General features: G+C 39.3%; 1 protein-coding gene across 7 annotated transcripts in view; it reads left to right on the forward strand.

Annotated features, from left to right (window-relative positions):
* RHOBTB3 (Rho related BTB domain containing 3) overlaps window positions 1-24,609 on the forward strand; it is a 73,861-nt gene extending 49,252 nt beyond the window's left edge. For 2 of the 7 annotated variants that reach the window (XM_073344538.1, XM_073344541.1), the window contains 7 exons: window positions 2,193-2,305; window positions 5,025-5,145; window positions 12,637-12,810; window positions 14,325-14,491; window positions 15,327-15,423; window positions 16,738-16,849; window positions 23,655-24,609. In XM_073344538.1, coding sequence (XP_073200639.1) covers window positions 2,193-2,305; window positions 5,025-5,145; window positions 12,637-12,810; window positions 14,325-14,491; window positions 15,327-15,423; window positions 16,738-16,849; window positions 23,655-23,715 — 845 coding nt within the window. In that variant the 3' untranslated portion in view covers window positions 23,716-24,609. Of the gene's footprint in view, window positions 1-2,192; window positions 2,306-5,024; window positions 5,146-12,636; window positions 12,811-14,324; window positions 14,492-15,326; window positions 15,424-16,737 lie in introns of all 7 variants that reach the window. The other 5 variants (XR_012158973.1, XR_012158971.1, XR_012158972.1 and 2 more) reach the window with 5 other exon arrangements.
* Window positions 24,610-25,378: the final 769 nt, after the last annotated feature.

The raw sequence follows: 25,378 nt of genomic DNA on the forward strand, positions 1-25,378 counted from the left end.
ACCCATGAAAGAAGCAGAACAGACAAAGTAATAATGTTCTTTCTAGCTCCATATCTTTGAAGTCCATGATCTTTTACTTTCTTTCTCCAGAGTAGAACTGCTATCTGTGGAGAGCCTAACATATCACTTTGACCCACAATACCCACAGGAAGCAGATTTTTTTGAAGATGTTAGAAGGTGCCATTTTTACATAGTCACTTTTTGGACTCTAACTACATGTTAAACTTTTTTTCTTCAGATGACAGCTGGGAGCATGTATGTTATAAAGCAACAGCTCTCACAGTCGGATGCTAGTGGACTCTCATATTCAGCAAGTTTTTCAGTATCCTTTCTGAGGGACCAGTTGCCCTTTATGGTGATTGGGCTGGATGGAGTCATAGAGTTCTCTTCTGAAAACAGAATATCTACGGCAGGGGTCCCCAATGCTGTGCCTGCGGGCGCAGTGGCACCCGCCGGGGCAGTTGTGTGCGCCCGCAGGACACCATGCCGCCAAAATGCTGCCGCCGAGCGCGGCCACCTGAGAACCCCCCACCGAAATGCCACTGGCGAGGCTTCTTTCCGCTGCCCGCCACAGTCTGTTGGAAATACGAATATGCTATTCCCACAGAAAGGTTGGGGACCACTGATCTGTGGAATGCTTAATCTTGCATTTTGGCAGTTTTTGGAGAGGTGGGATTTTCCTCTCATATAAGCAAGTACTATAAATTTCTAGGAGAGCAGCTACTGAACAACTGGAACCTATGTAAGAATTATCAAGACCCGAGAAATTTGTGGATATGTGATCTTTTCTCTTTCAGAATAGTTTCCAAATTTTGATCGGGTAGGATATTTATGGATACTTTAGCGTACAGTTCTTGATCTGTAGATACTAGGCTTTCACTAGGGAAGATTTCACTTGTTTTTTTAATTTGAATTTTTTGATACTTATGTGTGTTTCAGTAATGGCTTTCTTCCTCTCAGTCTAGCTTTTTCTACTTGATCTTGCAGGAAACTTTTGATTTTAACATTAGATGTTGCTGTAGTTTCCTTGGCAATTAGAGATATCAAATATAAATTCAATCCAGAATCCGAAGGAGAAGAAGTTGGTTTGTAAAGGAAGATCTTGAAACACAAGTATCTTCCACAATAGATAGCTTTTATTTTAGAAAGTGTTATAAAAATAAAAGCTAATTTCTTCACAGTATCCTAGGATTTTAAGGAAGAGAGCGCCATATGCCAAAGAACAAACTTATTTTATACTGTTGAGAGCATAAATACTAGGGAGGTGAGCATAGTATAAAACCCTATATAGAGTTTTCAAAATTTTAGAACAGTTTTTAATAGAAAAGTTGTGTCCCATTCACATTTGTGAAGCTTACCTCCTCTCAAATTTAGCAGCATTTCTGTGGAAACTACAGCAATTGCTTACATGGAAAAGTAATATTAGAAAAATAATGTAGTTTCTAGTCCTTTTAATGTAATAGGAAGGAGCCAACACTATGTTATCAGCCAGCTCTTTGCAGGCCGCTAATGGCCCAAGGACAGTAGTTTGAGAACCTTGGGACTAGAAAACATAACAGGGAAAACACAGAAAACGAAAATCTAAATAAACTGATTTTGGTAGAAATGTCCTCCCCCTTCCCTGTTCTGCCTCGTGTGTAAATTGCTTTAAGTAGCTGATCCTTTAAGCTTCAGCAATGTAGGCATCATTCAAAATGGCAAATAACTGTTATATTAGGAGAAATTAACATAGTTAAATGCCTGATTCTGTGCTTAAACAGAATCTTTTCTGAAATTGTCCATACAAAGTTTATACAGGACCTTGAGTTAAGTTCGTCTTGATATTTTTGAAGCAGTCGAGGGGATTTAGACTTTTTTCTATGATATGCACATATCTAAATTGCCTAGACTTCTTTGAGACTCTAAATCAAGATATGCTGGCCTTATCTTGCAAAATCCTGATAAAGTCAACATTACATCAGTGCATAGGGTTGACCATTGCAGAGTTATAATTTGTGCTTTCTAGGGCACAAACTTGCTGAAAAATGTAAGTAACAAAAGTGCTGTGAAATACTTTTTTCTATAAAACTGAATTGTTGGGCATAGGCATTCTTTTATCTGTCCATGAAGTCCCATGCACATTAATTTATACGTAATAATATGGACCAAAAAGCTATTCCATGCCTTAAGGAAGTAACTTGGTTTTGTCATAGGTGCTTTCCAATGGGAATTGTTGGAAGAAGATATAAAAAAGAAGTTGAAAGACCCAGGAGAAGTTGAGCTCATACTTGAGAAAGTTAAATGTATCCTGAAAACTCCAGGAAAGGTCAATTGCCACTATTTTCTTTTGTAATCACTTTTAGCGTAGAATAGCTGGACTCATGAAAAATAACTTTTCGTAATGATCTTTGTTGTACAAGTATTGTGGTTTGCAGAATCTTGTCTGTCAGCTGTTTTTAAAAAATAAATATAACAACTTAAATGTATTTTGTAGCCATGTTGATCCCAGGATATTAGAGAAACGAGGTGGGTGAGGTAACATCTTTTGTTGGACCAACTTCTGTTGGTGAGAGAGACGCTCAGAAGTTGGTCCAATAAAAAGATGTTACCTCTCCCCCCATTGTATAACAACATAGGTGCACTTCCAAAGTACAGTATTACTGTAAGTTTGATCAGTGAAGTCTACATAACAGTAGGTTGCTTAAAATGATAAATAATACTTTCTCCATCACAGTCTGCCCACCAGTATTAACAGTAATTCAGATGTAATAGAGGCTGCCCCAGGAAAGCTCTGCCATTATGTGTATCTGCCAGAAGTTCTGCCTCTCTAACAGAAATCAGGAGGTGGTTTCTTTAAGTGGGTGTTGTGAAGTAAATATCTGTCTACTAATAATTTATATTTGAACCAGAGTTACTTCTCAGGGAAATGTAGTTCACATGAAAATAAGTGTATTAGTCAAAAATACATAGTGGTCTAATTTTAAACAGCTCTTAAATAAATTTACCTCCTCCCTGCTACTGCAAACCTTATACAAAGGTTTTTTTTATTGACTTAAATGGGAAGTGGGTTGTACCCTAAATTGTGTGTGTTAAACCTCCCCCCGCCCCAAGACAAAATGTGAATCAACAAGTCAGTTAACTTTTGTGAATAGAAGTTGCTGCTCTCTGAATGGCAAAATTGCCAACCCCAAGCATTCAAAGGTTATGAGCCAAACCCAAATATTCATGAAATTGGTTTAAAAATAATCCAGTATGTATTTTTTGACGGGGACAAAAAAAAATCTCATGATTTTTATTTGCCTTTTGGTTTTTGAACCTTAAGTGTGCACTTGCTTAGCACTGTCAAGCTTTACTTCCCAGTCATGAGAGCTAGACACATACTTTTTTAAAAATGAAAGTTGAAGCTCTCACAAGCTCTTGATTTCATATATGGGGCTTTAAGAAAAGCACTAAATATACTGAGACTCACAATAAAATTGCAAGAGTTGACAACAGTGCAACTGACAGGTGGAGGGTGCTTGAAAGGGAGTCCTTCTTTGTAAAGCTCCATGCCTAGGCATCTCTGCATGCTGACCCGTCCACAGGTGCCGTTGGCCACAGTTCCTGGCCAATGGGAGCTGCAGGGACAGCATGAAGATTGGAGCCCCCTGGCTGCCCTTATGCGTAGGAGCTGGAGCGAGGCTATGCCGCTGCTTCTGGGAGCCGCGTGGAGTGGCCCCCGACCCTGCTCCCCGGCTGGAGCGGGGCAAGCTCCAGATCCCGCGCCCCAGCGGGAGCTTGAGGGCTGGAGTAAAATGGCTGGCTGGCCGCATTTTGCCTACCCCTGTCTTAAATGGACCTTTTATTTCTCTTGATTCCCTGACTGGCAGATGGAAGGGGCATGGAAAGAGAGAGAAGACTCCGATTGAAAAGAGAATCTTTTAAATTGGTACTCCCTCTGGCCCCTCTAGCTGCTCTGGATATATAGTCAGGTTTTCTTGTAAAAATAAACATAAATACATAAATTAGATCAGATTTTAAATATCAGTTGAGCCCTGTTTAAACTTCATTCAGGAAAATTAGCAGTACGATTTTAATTACTATTATTTTTAATTTGGTTTCCCTTCTTAATTACTTATATAAAACTTTTACACTACCAACTTAGGTCAGTATAACTATGTCACTCAGGTGTGGAAAATCCACACCCCTGAGCGATACAGTTATCTGACCTAACTCCCAGTGTAGACAGTGCTATATTGATGGGAGAGTTTCTCCCATCGACATAGCTGCTGCCTCTCAGGGAGGTGAAGTACCTATGCCGATGGGAGACGCTCTCCTGTCAGCGTAGGTAGTGTCTTCACTAAATGTTACAGCAGCGCTGCTGCAGTTGTGCCACTGCAATGCTGTAAGTGTAGAAAAGCCTTTGGTTTGCAGGAGAGGGGTATCGTTGCAGATGTAGACTGTAGTGTACTGGGAAAAAAACACAAAGGTATAAGTGGGAGCAGGAGACAACGGGAATAATGACATGAGGAATGGTCTAACCACAAGCTGACATGAGATGTAGAAATGGGAGCTTTAACAATGAGGATGAGCAATTACAGCTTTTCAAAGGAAGAGACAAGGAACCAGTGAAGGGTCTTGAGAAGGGTAAAGACATGACTGAAATGGCAAAAAGATTTTTATAGCTTTTTATGTTGAAAAGGTGAGAGATGAAATGACTGGAGTGGAAGAGTTTACAATGGTCTAAATGAGAGAAAGAACAGTGGTATGAAACAGGTTGTGATAATGGGGGTTGTAGAGAGAGAGAGAGGCAGATTTTAGAAATGTTACAGCAGAAGCAGTAGGTTTTGTCAAGATTTTTGCATGTGGGCGGAGAACAAAAAAGGTGCTAGGGATCTTCAAGATTATAAATTTGAGAGATGGGGAGGATAGTGGAGTTGTCAACAGTGATGGAAAAAGGAATTAGGAGGAAAGATGAGAATCATTGCATTTCATGGTAGAAACAATATGCAACACCCATGTACAACTAGGAGGCAATTATACATGTCAGTATCTTTGTCTTGCAGGTGAATAGTGCCAAGAATTGCAGATCTCATCAGACAGCAAGACCCTTGCAGTTATCTGATACTTCTCTCAAGCTTTTTTTTAATACACATGTCTTAGCTGATGTCATCTTCCAAATACAAGGTACAGTGTCTCAGTTTTTCCTTGTTTTTTCATAGATTCATAGATACTAAGGTCAGAAGGGACCATTATGATCATCTAGTCTGACCCCCTGCACAATGCAGGCCACAGAATCTCACCCATCCACTCCTGAAAAACCTCACCTATGTCTGAGCTATTGAAGTCCTCAAATTGTGGTTTAAAGACTTCAAGGAGCAGAGAATCCTCCAGCAAGTGACCTGTACCCCATGCTACAGAGGAGGGCAAAAAACCTCCAGGGCCCCTTCCAATCTGCCCTGGAGGAAAATTCCTTCCCGACCCCAAATATGGTGATCAGCTAAACCCTGAGCATATGGGCAAGATTCACCAGCCAGATACTACAGAAAATTCTTTCCTGGGTAACTCAGAATAAAAGCTTTGTAATAAAAATATTATGAGCTACCAACAGCTTATATGTCTGCCCAGAAATATGCTTAATCAGATCATGCTTCCCAGCCCATATGGGCTCCCAAGCGTTAGCTCTTTTTACTGCAGGCAAAGCTATACAGTAAATGGGAAGACATAAAGTAGGAAGCTGGAAAAAGTGTAACTTGCTGCCTCATGAGCTGAAAAGTTTGTGACGAAGCTACTTAGAGAAAACAGCACGAGCAGTTGCAGTAGAAGCAGCCAAGATAGCTGGAGATGAAAGAACACCTTTTGCTAAATTTAGAATGTGCACAAGCATCGTAGCTCTAAATTTAGAACAGAGCTGGAAGGCTTTGAGATCTGATTCCCATTTTGGCAAAGTGCCGCTTCTGGGATGCTGCTGACAGCACCTGCACTCAGCGAGGAATGCATCAGTGCTCGCAGCCATCACGTGGAAAAGGAAAGAAGAAAAGAAACTCTGGTGATCTTCTTCCCCCTCAACTCCCTGGGATGGGGGGAAGATGCTTGTGGCAGGTTGTCAAGGTTCCTTCCCCACTCTGAACTCTAGGGTACAGATGTGGGGACCTGCATGAAAGACCCCCTAAGCTTATTCTTACCAGCTTAGGTTAAAAATTCCCCAAGGCACAGATTTCTTTCTTGCCTTGGGAACCAGCTTAGGTTAAAAACCTGGTACACTGCCACCACAAAGTGATTTAAACAAAGAACAGGGAAAGAGACCGCTTGGAGACATCTTCCCCAAAAATATCCCCCCAAGCCCTACACCCCCTTTCCTGGAGAAGGCTTGATAAAAATCCTCACCAATTTGTACAGGTGAACACAGACCCAAACCCTTGGATCTTAAGAACAATGAAAAATCAATCCAGTTCTTAAAAGAAGAGTTTTAGTTAAAGAAAAGGTAAAAATCACCTCTGTAAAATCAGGATGGTAAATATTTTACAGGGTAACCAGATTCAAAACATAGAGAATCCCTGTAAGCAAAACCTGAAGTTACAAAAAGACACAAAAACAGGAATACACATTCCCTCCAGCACAGCGAATTTCACAATCCAAAAAACAAAAGAAAATCTAATGCATTACTTACTAACTTTAGAAGAGCTGGAAGGCTTGCATCCTTGATCTGTTCCCAGCAAAGGTATCACACAGACAGACAAAATCCTTTGTCCCCCCCTCCAGATTTGAAAGAATCTTGTCCCCTCATTGGCCATTTTGGATCAGGTGCCAGCGAGGTCACTGTAGTTTCTTAACCCTTTACAGGTGAAAGGATTTTGCCTCTGGCCAGGAGGGATTTTATAGCACTGTATACAGATAGGTGGTTACCCTTCCCTTTACATTTACGACACAGGCAGATGCTTCCATTCAGACACCAACTGCTTCCCTGACAACAGACATAGGTCTCCCCTCTTATCTCCTATTTAGATAAGTCTTCTGAGAAATGGGCAGTCACCTTTCAAAACCTCATTTTTGTAGATTGTTTTTCTCATTCAAAAAATGCAGTTTGTTCAGTTCAGGGCTCCAGGCAGGCTAATAGCCAGCCAAACAAATGTGTGTGTTTGGCCGGGGGTGGTGTATGGGTTGAGTAGGAGCATATTGCCTGTGCTCCCTCCCTCCATTTGTATCATAACACCACCAGTAAAAGTACTTAGCTTTTATCTAGCACTTTTTATCCATAGATCTCGAAGCACTTTAAAATGGAGGCCAATATCGTCATCCCATTTTACAGATGGGGAAACTGAGGTTTGGGGGGTTGAAGAAGTGACTTGCCTAAGGTCATCCAGAAAACCAGCGGCAGAGACAGGGATTGACTCTAGGTCTCCTGTGTTCAAAGCCAGTGCCCCATTCACTCATCAAGACTGGTTATAAATACTGCAACTTGGATGCGATCAGAGTGGGACATCTATCCTGACATAAAATTAATCTTCAGGAAACTATCCACTGTGATTTTTCCTCAGGGGATTTTGATATTTCCAATGAATTTCCTTCATTTTTGAAGTTTTTAAGACCTTTTAAGGGGGATTATAGTTAAAATTATTTTGATCCTATGTTATTTATCCTGCTCCCCTCACTCATACCCCAGAGAGGACAGTGAACTAGAGAAAGCAGAGCTTATTCCTGCCCTCGTCCTTGAAGGGATAAATCTTCCTTCAGTGGTACGGCAGGTTTAGCTAGGACAACCCTAGCAAGGTCCTAGGACTCAAGTCCTGAGTGCTTGTTGATCTGAGTGAGACTGATTTGTGAGTGGACAGAAGGAGGGGTTGGGCTCAAACGTCATCCCAGAGTCTTGTGTGCAGTATAGACATACTGTTGAAACCCCTTCCTATCCCTCTAGTGAGTCACTGCTGCGGCTCCCATTTCAGATTTCTTTGCCTGGGGAGTCCTTATTTAATCAGCCAAGTGTATTTGTCTGGCACTTCAGGAGCAGATGCTGGGTTTTGCTCTTAATAACACTAAGGTATTCAGTTTACTTAAAAACATTACAGACTTATAGAGTTGCCTGCCTCCAGGGATCTTAAAATACTGTACAAATATATGTTAAGCTTCACAACAGCCTTGCAGAGGTTAGTTGGATTGGCTAAGGTCACCCAGATATTCAATGGCAAAGCCAGAGGTCCAAAGCTGTAGTGTTGACCTGCTCTAACCCTGGCAGACTGAAGAATGTCATGTCCAGAAGAATACTGAAAATGGATATTGCTCCCTAACTCCCTGGTGGTTCTCACAGGAGGGAAAAACCCCTCAAGTGGAGAATTTCCTTTCCCCCACAATTGATTTCTCTGTGGCTGATTAGAAGGGTTTGTATTAAATACTAAATATTGATTTCTTTAGTATCTTTTGTTGTTTCATATTTCAGAACACTTGTACCGACATACTCTTGACAAGGAAAGCTCATGTTAATGACTCTCACCTGCGCGGATAGCCCCACAACCAATTAAGAAATTCCCTGCTATCTTAATGAACCTTAAATATTTTAGAGGCCGAGTAATATCTTCTGAAGCTCTTTCCAGAAAGAGATTATGAAAGGAAAATTCCTTCTTGATTTTAGTTTGTGGTGATGGTATAGCCATGTTGGTTCCAGGATATTAGTGAGACAAAGGTGGGTGAGGTAATTATCTTTTATTGAGCCAGCTCCTGTTGGTGAAATAGACAAGCTTTCAAGCTCTTCTTCAGCTCTGGGAAAGGTACTCAGGGCTTGCCTACATTTAAAACGCTACAGTGGCACAGCAATCTCATCTAGTATTTAGCTCTGACACTGAGTAAGTTTCCCAGACCTGAAGAGCTCTGTGTAAGCTTGAAAGCTTGTCTCTCTCACCAACAGAAGTTGGTCCAGTAAAATATATTATCTCACCCACCTTGTCTCTCTAATATCCTGGGAGCAACAGTGCTACATCACAGGTGGAAAAGATTGGTTAGCATAAACAGTTAGCACATAATATAAGGGACTATAGCAGGGTCCCCCTTGGTCCTGTCTCTGCTTTGCTCCAAAAATCACTCGGAGACTTTCTGACTCAGCAGTCACTGGTGCAGTTTATTTACACAATGTAAACCCACCGCCTCTCACCAAATATCGCTGGGGGTTCCAGCCTGAAGGGCTTTTCTTTCTTGCAGCCAGGAGGGAATAGCTACCTCTCTGGCTTCCCACTCCCCTCCCTTCCTCCCTCTGAGCTTGTATATAGCCTCAGGCTAATCAGCCTGGCAGCTGTTCCACCTCTGCCAGTCAGGCTCAGGTTCCTCTAATCCGCTCCAATTCACCTCCCTTAATTGGAGCTGGAGTGACAGAGGGCTGGCTCAGCAATTCCTGGTCAGCACCCTGTCACAGGGACCATTCAAGGGGAAATGGCCCATTAACAACCATATAGTCATAGAACAAAAAAGAGGAAGTAGCATATTACAGATTGTTATAATAAACCATACATCCAGTGTCTTTATTAAGGCCATGGTTTTTAGAGTGTAGCCAAGTTATGAATTTAAGCTCCAAAGCTTGTCTTTTGAAGGTGTTGTGCAGGTTTCCTTTAAGGACGAGGACTGAGAGGTCATATATGGAGTGATGCTTTTGTGAGACGTGATATGGTGCGAAACAGTGTTTGTCTTTTATAATTTTTCTGTGTGAGTTAGTTTGAGAGTACAGTGATTGTCTGGTTTCACCCACATAGTTGCTTTTGGGGCATTAGTGCACAGACAAGGTACACCATGTGTTGTGGTAGGTGTGCATAGGATCCATGATCACCGTATAACTTTCCAATAAATTTCCACAGAAAAAAGAAACTTTTCTAAAAGCCAGTTATTAGCTTATAAAAAAAACAGCCCATCCAAATACTTTAAAATAAGGTAATGCCCAGTTCAGGTATCCATTTTAACGTACACCACTCCAGACACGTTACATTCGTACTTTTCATAGACTTTGCCCCGCTATGAAAATCCCATACGCCACCAAGAGGTACAGTAATACTATACATACACCACATTCCCCACAAAAGCACTAGGACACAAAACTTGAACTTATCCTGGAAAATAACACCCCTCATACTTTTTAATGGAAAATAATACATCATACACTTCTTTCTTTGATTGGTGTCTAACAGTTATGTATGGTGATGTTGGGATTAAGGTTTTGCTTTATAGTGAGGAGTGTGCTGTTTGTATTATGTTGCTGTATCTATTGTAGGTGTAACTTGTTTTTTACGCACTTTTTTTCCTTTGGGATGTCATACAGATCTTGAAGATGAACAGATTTAAATTGCTAAAAATAACCTGTTAAAAGAATTTGCATAATTTTTCTAGCACTCTTAATAGTGAAGACTTAATTAAAATATTTAATGTTGAATATCTTGATTGTTATTGAAGTGACTGTGAAGAGTACAGGCTAGCTCCTCTATCACCAGCTTTCTGCTTTGTGCAGCCTCTATGCCTGCTGAGAGAAACCTGGCTTGGGGGAATGCAGCCAGTTTTTTTAGTCCCTTCATGCTACTGGAGCTGCCCAGAGAGTTTGCCCATCTATGATTTAATACAATACAGGAGACCTTTTTAAGAAAATTGAATGGATAATTTGAAAGGCTATTAACTGTTAACTGAGGAGGATTGATTGTTTATGAAGATTTGTAAGTATTCCTTGGCAGAAGCCCAAAAAGGGACCAAATCACTGGATCTGTTTTCTCACTGCCTCTGAAGAATGTGTGTGCACCACAAAAGTAATGGCATACTCTAGATAACTTTCACAAGAACTAAATGCACTTATCCAGTAAAGGAACAGTTGCATGGAAAAAATAATGATACATCTGGGGCGTGCTTTGCAAATCAGTATCAAACAAAATACTTATCTGAACACTAACAATTTTCCTGACTTGTCCACTCCTACCCCATATGCAAAAAAACCTCGCTCCAAAGACTAGACAATTGTTGAATTATTTTGTTTTCAACTTGAAACACCCAGGGTCAAATATGAAGATTTAATCCCTCAAAAATGGGTGCACAGAGAAAGGGGATTTTTTTCTGATGTTGTTTTCAGTATGCAATAAAAACAAAAGGACCTTTGATAATGAAAACAAAACACTAATGCAAAACGTGGCAACACAACAGTTTAGTTCTAAGTTCTGCTCTTAGGATATTCCTTGTGGGAAGCTGATGAAACAATAGCACCCACTACATATTTCCAAGAAAATATCACTGATGTATAAATTGACATTTACAAAGGAGCATGCCATCCATTACCAAAATGGCTACTTACTATTTTCACAAAGAGTAAGTTTTACTCTAATTTTCCAGTCACCGTTGTAGTAATTGATTTGATTTTTTAAGTAGGACAGTTAGAAAAGTTAAACTGTGCAATTAAGAAATTTTTATATATTGTGACAGGGCTTTGCTCATGATCCTGCAAACGTATGTGCTTAACATTAAGTATGTGAGCAGTTCCATTGAGTTTGCAGGATTTGGGCACCTAGACCACAAAAGTATTGGTACTTCAGTAAGTGTTGTTGAAACATTATACAAATACAGTGGCTCCCAGCTGAAAAAATACAGAAGGTTATTTAATCTCCTAAATACTGAATGTGTGTATGTATGCAAATATTTTTATATAATTTTATGTAGTATATCTTTTATTTAATGTGCACCTCTTACATATGTGTATGTATAGATATAAAATATATGCTATAGGTGTACCAATGAATTTAATGTGTGCTAATTAGATAATCTGAAAATATAAGCAAAGATTAATCGTAACAGAACAGAAAGCAAACACCATTTACTGATGGCTATAAGAAATCAGTCAATTAGTGATGGTTAGGTTCAGAGGGAAATGAAGATTGTTAAACAGATTAGTTAAATGCTAATATATGTACTTCTGTGAAAATTCTATATATTGACTATATAACTCCTCCCCACCCTTCAGACATTATCTGTCTTGTTAGGCCCTGATCCTATAACTTCTTGCATATGGGTGAATTGCTGCACTTCTGTGGAGCCTATTCCCTTTAGTACAGTGCTGCACAGGTGCAGCAATTCACCTAGACTCAAAAAAATTGCAGGATCAGGGCCTTGATTATAAGCTTTTCAAAGAAAGGACTATACAGCACCTAGTACAATGGGGTCCTGCCCTAATGAGGCCATGTAGGTAATATAAATATTAAATAATAAAGCCGCATATGAGATAATGAGATAATATGTAGATATTATTATAAAACATCACAGATTTACTGAAATGTGAACTATTTCATTTAATTTGGGCTAAATTCGTATTTGCTGAAACTCCATTGACTTCTTGGCATTCCACCTTGGATGATTTGCCTTAGTGTGTTTGAATGTGATCTCACAAAGCTTTAGATCTCGCAAAGCTGTGATGCTCCTGAAGTCAACTTGGGAACTACTTGGGTATAGTGCAAATCCTTACACATGCCTTTTACTTGCATACAGAAGACACAATGGCCCAAATCCCCAGCTGGTGTAAATTGTCATATCTCCATTGACTTCAGCGGAGTGATGTCAGTTTATACCAGCTGAGGATCTGGCCTGAAGTGATAAGTACTTCTCTAACTTGCAAAACTGGTGTTGAACGCAGGCTGCAGTAATAAATGTCATAATTTTTTGTTTTAAATCTGACAGGTGCTACTGTACCAGCCCACAGAGCAGTCCTAGTGGCTCGCTGTGAAGTAATGGCAGCTATGTTTAATGGAAGTTATATAGAAGCAAATAGTTTTCTGGTTCCAGTTTATGGGGTTTCCAAAGATACTTTCCTCTCCTTTCTAGAGTATCTGTACACTGACTCCTGTTGTCCAGGTAGGCAAATGTAAAAATATCCTTATATCCTTTAACTCCTTGCATACTTCAGGCATATTTTTGCCCCCAGATTTTTTGGGCATAGAGGGGTAAAGGGGGGAAGTAAGGGGGAGGAGATACACCAGTGACTTTTCATTTCCCTGCCTCTGCAACATACTGAATGAAGGATTGAAGTTTTACACTTCTCTGTAAATTAGTATTCAGGTGTAATGCCAAAATAGAAAAATTAAGTGAAAAGTTGCTAGTCGTATTCTTAACAGCTTCATCCTTTCACGTTTTGTGTCAAAACGACAGCGTTGTAAACAAAGTACACTGGGAAGAGTTTTGCATTACCGGGTACTTTAAATTCACTAGTAAAAGTGTATTTTCTGGTTAAGGATTTCTATCGGCTAAAGATATTTCTTAGAAACTTTTTTTGTCTTAGGTGTAACTTTCTGAGGTACAACATGAAAATGAAGTTCTCTCCCCTTTAAAAAGGAAAACTTTTTATTTTTTTTGTAAGTTATCAAAATATGATGCATTAGTGTATCATTACAATGAAATGTATTTATAATGGAATCAGGGTGAAGTAAAGAAAGAATTTACAAATTGTTTTATTCATCTTCTACTTAAGTAACACACTGAAAATTAAATTTTAAGTCATTTCAAGGCCATTCCAATGCCTGGAGGCCATTTTTTAGATCAAAACAATATTTAAACTGTATTTCTTTCTAGTCAGAGCTCCAGGTTAGTACAAAGTTGTTTCTCTTTGTCAAGTTTCATTTTTTTTAAAGCTTAAATCTGTCTAATCTCATAGTGTAGTTATAACAAAACCGGATGACTACACTGAGCTGGAATAAATCCCCAAAACAGATTTTGGTTAAAGTAATCTTGGTTTTATAAACTGTCATAAGGAATTTTTGAAAGTTTTACGTTGTAGTACTTAAATATTTCAAGTGACTCCACCTAGAGGACATGAATGAAAATTATTTTTTAAAAAATAATGCTCTTTATTTATTTTTTATTTTTCATCTCTCTGTCCAACACTACCTGCTTAAATGTTACCCTTGTACTTTACTGTTTGAAAAAAAGAGAAAGACCTTGCTATATTATGTCTGGTTTTTTTCATGAAACTTTGCATAATTTTACAAAAACAATTTTTTCTACACACAGCAAAATGATATAAATTGAAAGGTCAAATCCTAAATTCACTGAAGACTGCTCACTTGTGTGAGGCCAGCAATATTTGACGCACAGTTGACAACATAGGAAAGTTTAATAACAACATATTGCATTAGCTCATTCTTTTGGAGGATGAAATAGTGGTCACTCTTTTTAAAATTAAATACTTTTCTGCTAAAATAGAGTTCACCTGTCAAAAATTGTGAACTACAATACAGAAACATAAGATCATCAGCAGCACTTCGATTTTGTGTCTATTCCAAGCAAATTTAAGTGGTTACTGTAAAACTGGTTTTGATCAGCCTGCCAGTGAGATTGTGCTAACCATAAGTCGTGTTTGTTTTTTTCACCAGCCAGTATTTTGCAAGCCATGTCTCTCTTGATTTGTGCTGAGATGTACCAGGTATCCAGACTCCAGCATATCTGTGAGCTTTATATCATCACACAGCTGCAGAGTATGCCTAGTAGGGAATTAGCGTCTACAAGTCTCAGTGTTGTTAGCTTGCTCAGAAAAGCCAAGGTATGTATTGCTCATACATGGACATGTAATGTATGAGTGATGGAATTTCTTTAAAATTTTTTTTGTTGATATCAACTTTGATTTTTAAGTGGACCTGAATTTTCTCAGTCCTAGTCTGCTTTGTGAGACTGTCATGGTGGCTGGCAGCTACCTGTTTGCTGCCTGTTTGCTGCTATTTCAAACACTTTGTGTTTTAGTTTACTCTTTTTGTAAATAGAAGTAATAATTAGAATATAATTTTTAATACACTGTAATTTTCTTTTAAAATTCTCCTGTATTACATCTGTTTTTCAGTAACTGTTCAGAGAGAGTATCCCCTCATCATTCCCACACAGATTTGGGATTCAAAAAACTATTAAAGTCAGCTTCTTCCTATGACATCTCTTACTCATTTTTCCCTTAATTTAATAGTAGATCAGCTGCAGTAGTAGCACCTGTGCTTGTTTGTAATTCTTCATCAGAGATTTATCACTGGAGGGAGGGGTCTAAGCAGCTGCTTCAACACTTACCTCAGCTAAGGAAGGTTGCCTTTAACAGCAGTTTTTAACAATTGGCACCATGCCCTGTTGTTAACGTGAAACAGTTTGCCTATCCCTATGGTAGTACATTTACTTCCACCTGACGTTCTGAGAATTTGTATGTTGTTGCCAGATTGTTGTGCTATATTTTCCCTCATTTATTTTTGCCATGGATACCATTCTTCATTTGCTATGCTGCTACTTTGACACTGGAAATCTTAAATTATGACTTCTGCTTTTTTCCTTCTGCTATCTTTTATCTGTTTTAGTCATGAACACTATTTGTATTCTGTTTCACTTCCCTTTTTTCCTTGCAGTTTCACAACTCTGACTGCCTTTCAACTTGGCTCCTTCATTTTATTGCCACTAACTACCTCATCTTCAGTCAAAAGCCTGAATTTCAAGATCTTTCAGGTAGTTAACCAGTTCTAGTCTTTTAAAAACTAAAAAAATACCCAACCTTTTCCACTGTATTTGGACTGAAGAATTAATGCTAAGTAATGCTGCTTCTGAGCATATGAGGAGATAAATAAGACTTCGGAGAGATGTACTTAAGTGTGTTTATTTTATACATGGAAACAACTTGTAATCTTGATTCAAAGGACATGGTATTTAAACACCACATAAGAAGCATAAAAAATTTTTAAAGAAAAAATTTAGGATCTCTATAGCGCTGTTCAGTAGGTGATATAGCGTATTATGAAACCAAATGATTAAATGGCACTTCATTCATGTAAGTAAATCCAAGTGACAAAGTAGTCAGTCAAATTGGTTTAGGAAATAGAAGTGGAAGAGGTAAATTATATATAATTTTTTTTTTAAGCCAAACCTTGTGAGGTGTACCCACCCAGTTTGCTTTAAGAGAAATGTAGAAACCCACCTGCCTGATTAATGGGAGTTGTATTAGCTTAGCACCTCTCACAATATGGCCCTATTGTACACTGCTGACATCTGTATTCTGCCTGTCCCTAACCCAAGAAAATTGGCTGTGGACATCTTCTGATGCAATCTGATTCAGGAAATGCTGGGACACTGAGTTAGTAGGAAGGATGTATCTTGCCTAATTATGATGACCTAAAATTGTGTTTCAAAAAAAGTTATTTTTTAGGAAGATCACTAACAAAATCAAAAAACAAAAACAAAAAAGAAAAAAATTAAGCTAAACCCGCAACAAAAAGGAAATTCAGCAATAGGTCTTATTTTACCCTTTTGTCACTATTAGAAGGCTTTTGGTGATCTGTGTAAAATTGAGTAGTAGTTTTAAATTCAATTCTTATTAGAGATGTATCCATATCCCCTTTGTTGTCACTCTCAGTATAGGAAGTCAGGAGTGGAGAACGAACTATTCCTTGTGTGTTGTGATTGCATAAGAAAGTGTTCCGCATTGTTGCTACCTATGTTGTTTCTCTTTTGTGGATAGAGGATTTGTCTCCAGGACTGTCATTTTGATATCTTTTCTGAATACTATGTTCATTTAAAATTAATTAACTTATTTATGCCTAGCACAACAACAAGGGTATTCAGGCAGTTGATTTTTACAGTTTGTGCTGCAAAAAAACCATTGGCGCAATGGACAGAGTTTCAGCCTTAACTTTATTGCTCCCTTCTGTTATGGGTTTGTGTGCCCTTAATGTTGTTTAAAGCAATTTTTAGAAGTTTTTCAGTTTGTAGTGTATGTGTGTGTGTGTATATACACGTTTAACATTAATACTATTTATTTACTTTTAGCGGAAGAACGCAATTTTGTTGAGATGCACAGATGGCCTTCCAGTATGTACCTGAAACAGCTTGCAGATTACAGGAATTATATCAACTCCCAGAAATGCCACTGCATAGTAATGTAACCAGAAGATTGATTATTCACAAAGTGTTCATAGACTGGAGAATCACAGGCGGGAATTACATGCAGGCTATTAAAACTGTAGCAGGGATGAAAATAAACATTTGAGTCCTACTATACTCTCTAATGCACTTGCTAATACTCTTTTCATTAATAATGAATTACTGTTATGTTTTAAAGGGATTAAGAAATATACCATAGGACAGCATAAGGAGTCAATCAGGCCTGGTCTACACTACAAAGTTAGGTCAACGTAAGCCGCATGTGCATGTGTCTATACCTAAATTTGTCTCTTACTGATGTAAGTGCCCCGTTACAGCAATGCAGTAGCACTCCCTCCCTGAGCAGCATTAAGCCATGGTTGATGTACTGAGGTCGACGCAGCGCAAGTGTAAACACTGCGTTACTTACATGGATTCTAACAGCCCTCCAGCAGCTGTTCAACAGTGTCTGACATTGACCTCTTTGGTCACAATTGTGAATGCCATTGTCCAGGGGTCATGGAGACTGAAAGACCCTCCCTCTCTTTTAAAACCCTGCAAATTTTGAAATGCCTTTTCCTGTTTGTCCAGCTGGAGAGCATACCTACCAGCTCTCCCATTGTTGTACGCAACTATGCAGCTGACCATGGCGGCCACGTGATCCAGACACACTCCAGCTTGGAATAGACAGGAGATATTGGATCTCCTGGGCCTGTGGAGAGAAGAGGCTGTGTAAGCACAGCTATGGACCAGCCATGTTTATCTATGAACAGATTGCACAGGGTATGCAGGAGAAGGAGTACGACAGGCCAGCTGCAGTGCTGTGTGAAAGAGAAGGAATGGGTCAGCCATATCGAGAGGCCAGCAGTCATTCTGGTGCTAACCCGCAGACCTGCCACTTTTACAAAGAGCTGCATGCCATAATTGTCAGAGACCCTACTGATATCCCACACATAACCATGGATACCTTTGTGGAGCCACAGGTCCCTGGCATGAACAACTAGGAGGAGGATGGGGGATGTGCGCCCAGGGAGCTCCACCTATGCGGGGCGCCAGGACCTGTTTTGAGACTCCACCACAGTCCAGTCAGTCCCAGCAGTCGAGCATGGGTGAGCTTGATGCAGGGGAAGAAACTTCGGGAAAGTGTGTAAATGAGTTTCCCATTACAATGACGTACTGCTGGTGCCCGCAATTTAACATGGCACAATTACTGACTTTTCATTAATTTACTTGTACTAAAAGAAGTAGGAGTACAACAAAGACAGGTATTGTTGTTATCTGCTTTTCATTCTCTTGTAGAATTAGGCCAGTGGGGGCATGTGGAGCAGTTTATGTACACAGGGATGTCCCTTGAATTCTCATGAGAGATCTTGATGAAACTTTCATGGAGGTACTCTGCAATCCTCTCCTGAAGGTTTCTAGGGATGGCAGCCTTACTGCTTCCTTTGTGGTATGACACTTTCCCATGCCACCCAGGGATAACTTCAGCAGGCACCCTTGTAGTACACAGGCTAGCAGCAGATAGTAAACAGCAGCTGTGCTTTCTGCGCCTTTGTTATATCAGGAGTGAGAGATCCGCTAAAATCACCACTTCCTGTGGACAGTGGTGCCAGTATTTAATACCATTGTCCTATACTCAGTTTCATGCAACTGAGCAAAATTCCCTCATTTCTTCACCCTTGGTGGGCCATACTCACCATGGCTGACTCATGAGTGGCACCGTGCACAAGCACTCTGAAGCAAAAGTGTCAATACGCACGTCTTGTTTTAAATTTTAGGGATGCAAGAGAAGGGGGTTCTGATTTTTAACTTTCACTTCCTGTTGTAACTATATTGACAGTGGTACCTCTGTGTGTTTTATCTGCAGCTGCTGCTATTGTGGCGCAGAGAGGTTCTCGCCTCCGCACTTGAGGAACACCTGAGCTAGAGAAGGAGGAGAAAGAAGAGGACTTGGGATGATGTGTTCAATGAGATCCTGCAAGCCAGTGCTGCGTGAGACTGAGGAAAGGGTCTGGAGGGTGAACATTACAGACAGCCTGGGGAAGGAAAAAGCAGAGACGAGAAGGAGAGGGAAATGCACCAAGACATAATGGACCTTCTCCAACAACAAACAGAGATACTGCAGACTTGTGGATTTAGTTACAACAATCCCAGTTTTGCCCTCCTTTGCAGTCCATGGGAAACTCCATAACAGCACCTCCCTATGCCCTCCCACCCTACATTCCATGTGGTATCAGGGGCTTTATCCCTATCCCTACCACTCTATCCCAGCAGACATTAAGAACAACCACAATCCCATAAACTGATCTGTGAAAGCCATGGTTGTTGTATATGTAGATTAATGGACAGGAATGTTCTTTCCACTGGTTGTTCTGTTTCATTAATTTATTAAGTTTTAATGTATTTACTTTTAAATTGCACAGATTTTTCTTTGCACTGGTTTTGCTACTGAATAAAATTATATTATTTGGAAAATAATCTTTTAGTTCACAATACATGCTTCAGAGTGCCCAGCAATTCTGAAAGCACCTACTTAATTGTTACTCTACAGTGTGGCACAACTCATAGGATCAGTGACAAACAGCGTAATAATCATAAATGTACAACAAACACCACAAAATTAAGAGATGCATAGACAGTGCTATATTCATAGATGTACACCACACAATTCCTAACAGGCCCCAAAACAGCAGGGCCAGGTAGAGCAGAGTACACCACACATGACTCTGGCTCACTGTTAAAATGCTCTTCAAAGCCTCTCTGAGATGTGTGGTTCAGTGTTGAGCTCTTCTGATAGCCCTTGTGTTTGGCTGTTCTAACTCAGCAGACTGCCAGTCCACTCTGGCAGAAACTTTTCCCCCTTTGCTTCCCTGAGATTATGCAGAACACAGCAGGCAGCTGTAACCATTGGGATGTCTTTTTTTCACTGAGATCCAGTCTTGTGAGTAAACAACACCAGCATCCCTTCAGTCTTCCAAAAGCACATTCAACTGTCTTTCTTCACCTGCTAAGCGAATAGCAAAATCTTTTTTTGGTGCTATTGGAGTGCTTCATGAGTCAGGAGAGGAAGGGGTAGGCTGGGTTCCCCGGGATTGCTATTGGTATTTCAACATCATCAACAAAAGAAAGTCCCTGCTTGTAGCTTTCTGAACAGTCCTGTATTTTTAAAGATGCAAGCATCAGACACTTCCCTTGACCAGCCAAAGTTAATGTCAGTGAGGAGATCCTAGTGGTCCTCCAGTGCTTGCATAACTGTAGAAAAGTAGCCCTTTCTGTTGATGTACTCTGTGGCAAGATGGGCTTGTGCCAAAATAGGGATATGTATACTATCTTTGCTTCACCTCAATTCAGGAATGCCATTACTGCAAATCAATCCAGTATGTCCTGCGCATTGCTGAGAGTCACAGTCCTGCATAGCAAGAGATGATTAGTGGCCTTGCACACTTGCATGATAGTGGATTTTCCAACTCCAAAATGATTTTGCACTTACCAGTAGCAATCTGACACTGCAAGTTTCCACAGTGCAATCACTACTCTCTTCTCCGCCATCAGTGCAGCTCTAATTTTGATGTCCCTGTACTGGAGGGCTGAGGCAAGCTCGGCACACAGATTCAGGAATGTGGCCTTGTGCATTCAAAAGTTCTGAAGCCACTGCTCGTCATCCCAAGCCTGCATTATGATGTGATCCCACCAGTCAGTGCTCATTTCTTGGTTCCAGAAGTGGTGCTCTACCACCTGCAGTTTGAACACCAGCAACAGACAACTTTGAATTGGTTCTTGCTATGTCCCAGAGCAGTCTGTGCTCCAAGATATTGTTGTGTTCCCTGCTTATTTGGTTCGTGTTACGGCTCTGCGAAGATCATGTGTCCTGTGCTCACAATTCTTACAGCAATAGTGCAGAACTGCAAGCGTCATGCTTCTGTCAGAAACGGACATTGAGGAGGGCTGCGTAGGTTCATGGGGGAAAAGGCATGAAAATTATGGGATAGAGATGACATGGCATGGATGGGATGAAAACAATTGCAAACTGGGAAGTTGGCCCCTTACCCCCAGTCACCGCGCTTGACGTCTTGCTGCCCCACTATACATTGCCAAAACATCCCAAAAGACAGTGCACTGGGCAGTAGTGGGTTGCACTGAGATACCTACCATGTATTGACACAAGCACTCATGAGGATGCGCAATACTTGTGCAAGGAGGCATGTATGCATGCACGAGTGATGTACTAACAGTGGTAGCTTTATGCTGATGTAACTTGCGTCAACCAAAGTTTGCAGTGTAGACATGGTCTCTGTTGTTTAGCTTCAACCTGTTTTCCCTAAGGATTCTTTGCTGCAATAGTGGTGGTTTCAACTCCTAGATGAGATGTTGAAAACATTTTAACTTTTGTAAATCTTTTGTTTAACCTATGGGTGAGATTTTCAATGAAGTTGGGTACCCAGCTTTCTGAGGCGCTTTTGAATATCCCACCCTACCTGCTTATTTTAGCCTAGGATTATCACACAATCCTTGTAACATATTTATGGGCTTGCTCGGTAAAGCGTATTGTCAAAACATTGGGTTAAGTTTATAACTATTCCCTGTATAAGTTGCCCTTACAATCATATGAACTGGTATTTTCTCTCTAGCTAGGTGTTTATATGGCCCCATCATTGTACTGTGTGAGCGCCTCCTTTGCATTTAAAAATAGAAATAATAACAATCTTTCTTCCCAACCTGTAGGAGAAAAAGCTGGTTTAATTTTAGGGCATTTTCTGTTATTGTGTGGTAATATTATATATCTGTGTGTGACGAAATTCAGGGAAAGTGAAGGCAAAGAAGAAATTTTGTATTCTTGTGAAAGCTATGAAGTCAACAGTCATCCTTATCTGTTGCAGGAGAAAATTCCATAGAGTAGGCAACTTTCCTGGGAAAGTTCTGTCTCCCACAGTCAAACTTTCCCCCGTTGGTTGACAGTTTAAATCATTTCAGCTGAACCCAGCTGCCAAGGGGATAATATTCATAAAGAAGGAGGTAGGCATGGCCAGTTCCATGGAGAGCTTTGACTAACAGGACAAACCTAGAACTCAACTTTCTTCAATGGGAAGCCTTTGCAGAGTGGTGCATTAGCCCAATGTGTTCATGGTGACCTGTGTTTCTAAGCAGTTGGTATGCTCCATGTTGTACTAATTGGATTGGTTCAGGTAGTGTGGATTCATTTTTTGATATGAGCCAAAATAATCAAGCCTGGAGATCTTAAATAGGATCACCATAATTTTGTGGGATATTCTGGTGAGGCATAGATCACAGTGAGTGGCTTTTTTCAACTATTGGTGAATAGACATTCAGTAACACTGAGTCCAAAAGGAGCCCCAGGCTCAGACCATCTTAACAATTGAAGGATAGATTTCTACAATAACAGGAGTTTTATACAGGAAGCAAGTTCTTCTAAGTGGTTCCCTCTGCCTACCAGCAAAACCACAATCTTATTTAGGTTCAACTTTAGCCAGCTATTCTTGTATTGTAGGGAGTGGTATTTGTGGTATGTCAGTGTTTGGTCCTAGAGGGACAGTGTAAAAAAGGAAGATTAATGAAAAAGTTTTAGTCCTGAAAACAAGGCAGGATAAGCCATTTTAAAGGCACCTGCAGAAAAAATTGCAGCCAGGTGAAGGTGAGACCCACCATATTAACTAGTACCTATAGTGCTTATCTGTTAAAAAAGAGGAGTTTTTTTGAATCTCTACACAGTTATTCTTTTGGGAATTACACACTAGAATCACAGGGGATTTTCTTCTGGTGCAGTTTTAGAGGCCCAGATAGCATTTCCTATTTTGGGACAAAAATAATGGTACTCTTCTGGCTCCAAATATTGAAGGTTAGCTCAGTATAGGAATGTTAATTAATAGTATTTATATATGGCTTTGTGTCTGAGGATCTAAGAGAGCTTTATAAATGTGAGCAGCATTATTATCTTTGTTTCCCAGATGAGGAAGACTGAAGCAGAGAGGGGTTGAGATTTGTTCAAGATCACATTGCTAGTCAGTGATGGAACTAGGAATAGCACATTGTCTCCTACAAGGAATAAAACAGATGAGTCTGCTACAATGGAGAAAAAGAGATGTTAAAGATGGAATAAAAATGGTCAGACATGAAAGTAGAAACAATATATACCTATAATTTTTAAAAAATGTAAAAAAGATTTAAGTACCGCCTTATTTCCTAATTTTTATATCTGTTACTGTAGAAATTAAAAATTCTAGATGTAGATCAACTGGATGAATGACAAATTTTGAAGTTTTGAAAGCTTAAGGCCATCAGCAAAAATGGCTACAGAATTGTAAGTCTAATTTGCATGAACAATTACCAGTACTTAACATGCTCTGTCACAGTATCTGCACATACAGGTGGCCAGTTTAATCATTTAACTGGTGTTTGTATGCACAAATATTAAATTCACATGTGCAGTCATGGTAACTACATATACAAATTCTGTGTGTGAATGTTTGCCCATATTGCATGTGGCCCTAGATTTTTAATATTTTGAAAATCTGATCTGCTACATTAGTATTTTTTGCCAATAACTCAGTGTAGTGGTATTTATTTTCATGAAGGAGATTTCATAAATCCTTTTTCCCGTTAATAGCTTTTTTAAAAAAACAAGGTAAAATGGAAATATGGACCATTTCTGTAGATCAGAGAATATTTTAAGGTATTGTATATTTATTTTAGTCTTTTGTGTTAATCATCCACAAACACTTTATATAGTGAGGCCAAGCAATGTGAAGAGACACAGATTTATAACTTGCTAATTACTCAAACACAAAATATCTTTCCATTCTTTGCAGGTGCCCCTATTATGCTACCTATATCAGGTCGAGACACTGGGTCAAGCCCAGAATGATGTGATAATTTGAGAAAATGAGTGATTTCTCCACACAAACAGAATAACAAATGGATGTTTTTCTTTAGAAATGTGCTTTTTAAATTTAAAATCTATGCCTTAGATATAGGTTTCGCTAACAATATCTTGTTACTTAGGTACAATTCAGAAATCCACAGATGATATTTAGAAGTTAGTCAAAGCACCACTGAGTTTGATATATGTGACAACTTTACATGTATAATATTTTTGCATTGGTTTAAATTAAAAATTAGGAAGTTCCTGAAAACTTGATTCAAACAACTAAAAGATGTGGAAATATTAAAATAGCTTAGAAAAGGAAAACCAGTAAATTTAGTTTAGGAAAGTAACTCTCTTTGGGCTTTGTATAGACAATCAAGTCTATTTTAAGAAAGCTATTCTGCTAATAACTTGCACGTTTCTCCTGAGGTAGGATTATCACCTCTTATCAGTTTAATATATAGTATAGTAGTATTCAAGGATCTATTCTTTTATAACTGCTTTGAATACATATTGAGGAGAGACTAGACCTCTACCTTATTAGCGAATCTTGTTAACAATATTGTTACACACCTTTTTTCCATGTTTGTTTATGACACATGTACACTTATGTCAATCCAGTATGAGACTTATATTGAGGCTAACATAGGAAGTCTTCTGTCCTAAGAAACATTAATTTCCCCAGGACAGAGAGTCTCTGCTCTCGTCTTTAGATCTTGGTGAACTAGGTAAGAAAAAGGTTTAGGAGAAAATAACTTATTTTACTAAGGCATGTGCTGAAATTCAGCTTTTGATATTTTCATAAGTTATGGAATGGTATTTTCTCTTTGACTAAAATTTACAATTTCTAGATTTAGTATGTAACACTTTGTAACAAAACAATAAATATTTTTACTGCATCTCAATTTCATGTGATTATTTACCTATTTTTATTTAGAAAGTTTGAACAGTGTGCTGGAAAGAATTAAACAGCAAAACTGTGTAATTCATATACTGGTAGATAAAGTGAGAGTAAACAATGTTGCTTTCATTATTCTGCATTTGTAGTGTTCCAGAGCCCAAATTAGAATTAGGACCCCACTGGACTACATGTTGTACGTAGGAAGACATTTTGTAATAGGATTTGTGTTGAATAGCATTACATTCTTCACATAGTTTGTATATAAATACTGAGGATACATTTTAATGAAGCTTCCAAAATTCAGTCATAGAGATGCAATAGTCTCTTCATAGCCACACTTCCATCTTTATTTTCATCCCTTCTCGAATACTCTCAGAATTTTTTTTACTGAGTTTGAACTAGCCTGGGAGATGGGGAGGTGAGGAAAAAGAATGACGTATGAAGTGTTTCTGTTCAGTTTTTTTCTTAGTGATGCATCGGAGTGTATCCAGCTCCATCAGAGCACTTCTATCAACACGTGCTCTTCAGTGCTGATCTCTTAGATGAGCTGAAGCTCGGTAATAGAAAAGAGAACTAGAACAGGATACTTTGGTATGAAGCTAGGACGGATTTGAATCCTGATGCTGCATATTAAAGATTGACACGGATTTATGCGCTGAGGATTTTTCCTTTGAAGTAAATCTGGGCCATAACTTAAATGCCAGAAGGGACCATTCTGATCATCTAGATCAGTGGTGGGCAACCTGCAGCCCGTCAGGGTAATCTGC

Source organism: Lepidochelys kempii, chromosome 5 (genome assembly GCF_965140265.1).
Source record: "Lepidochelys kempii isolate rLepKem1 chromosome 5, rLepKem1.hap2, whole genome shotgun sequence".
In the NCBI taxonomy this organism is placed as follows: domain Eukaryota; kingdom Metazoa; phylum Chordata; order Testudines; family Cheloniidae; genus Lepidochelys; species Lepidochelys kempii.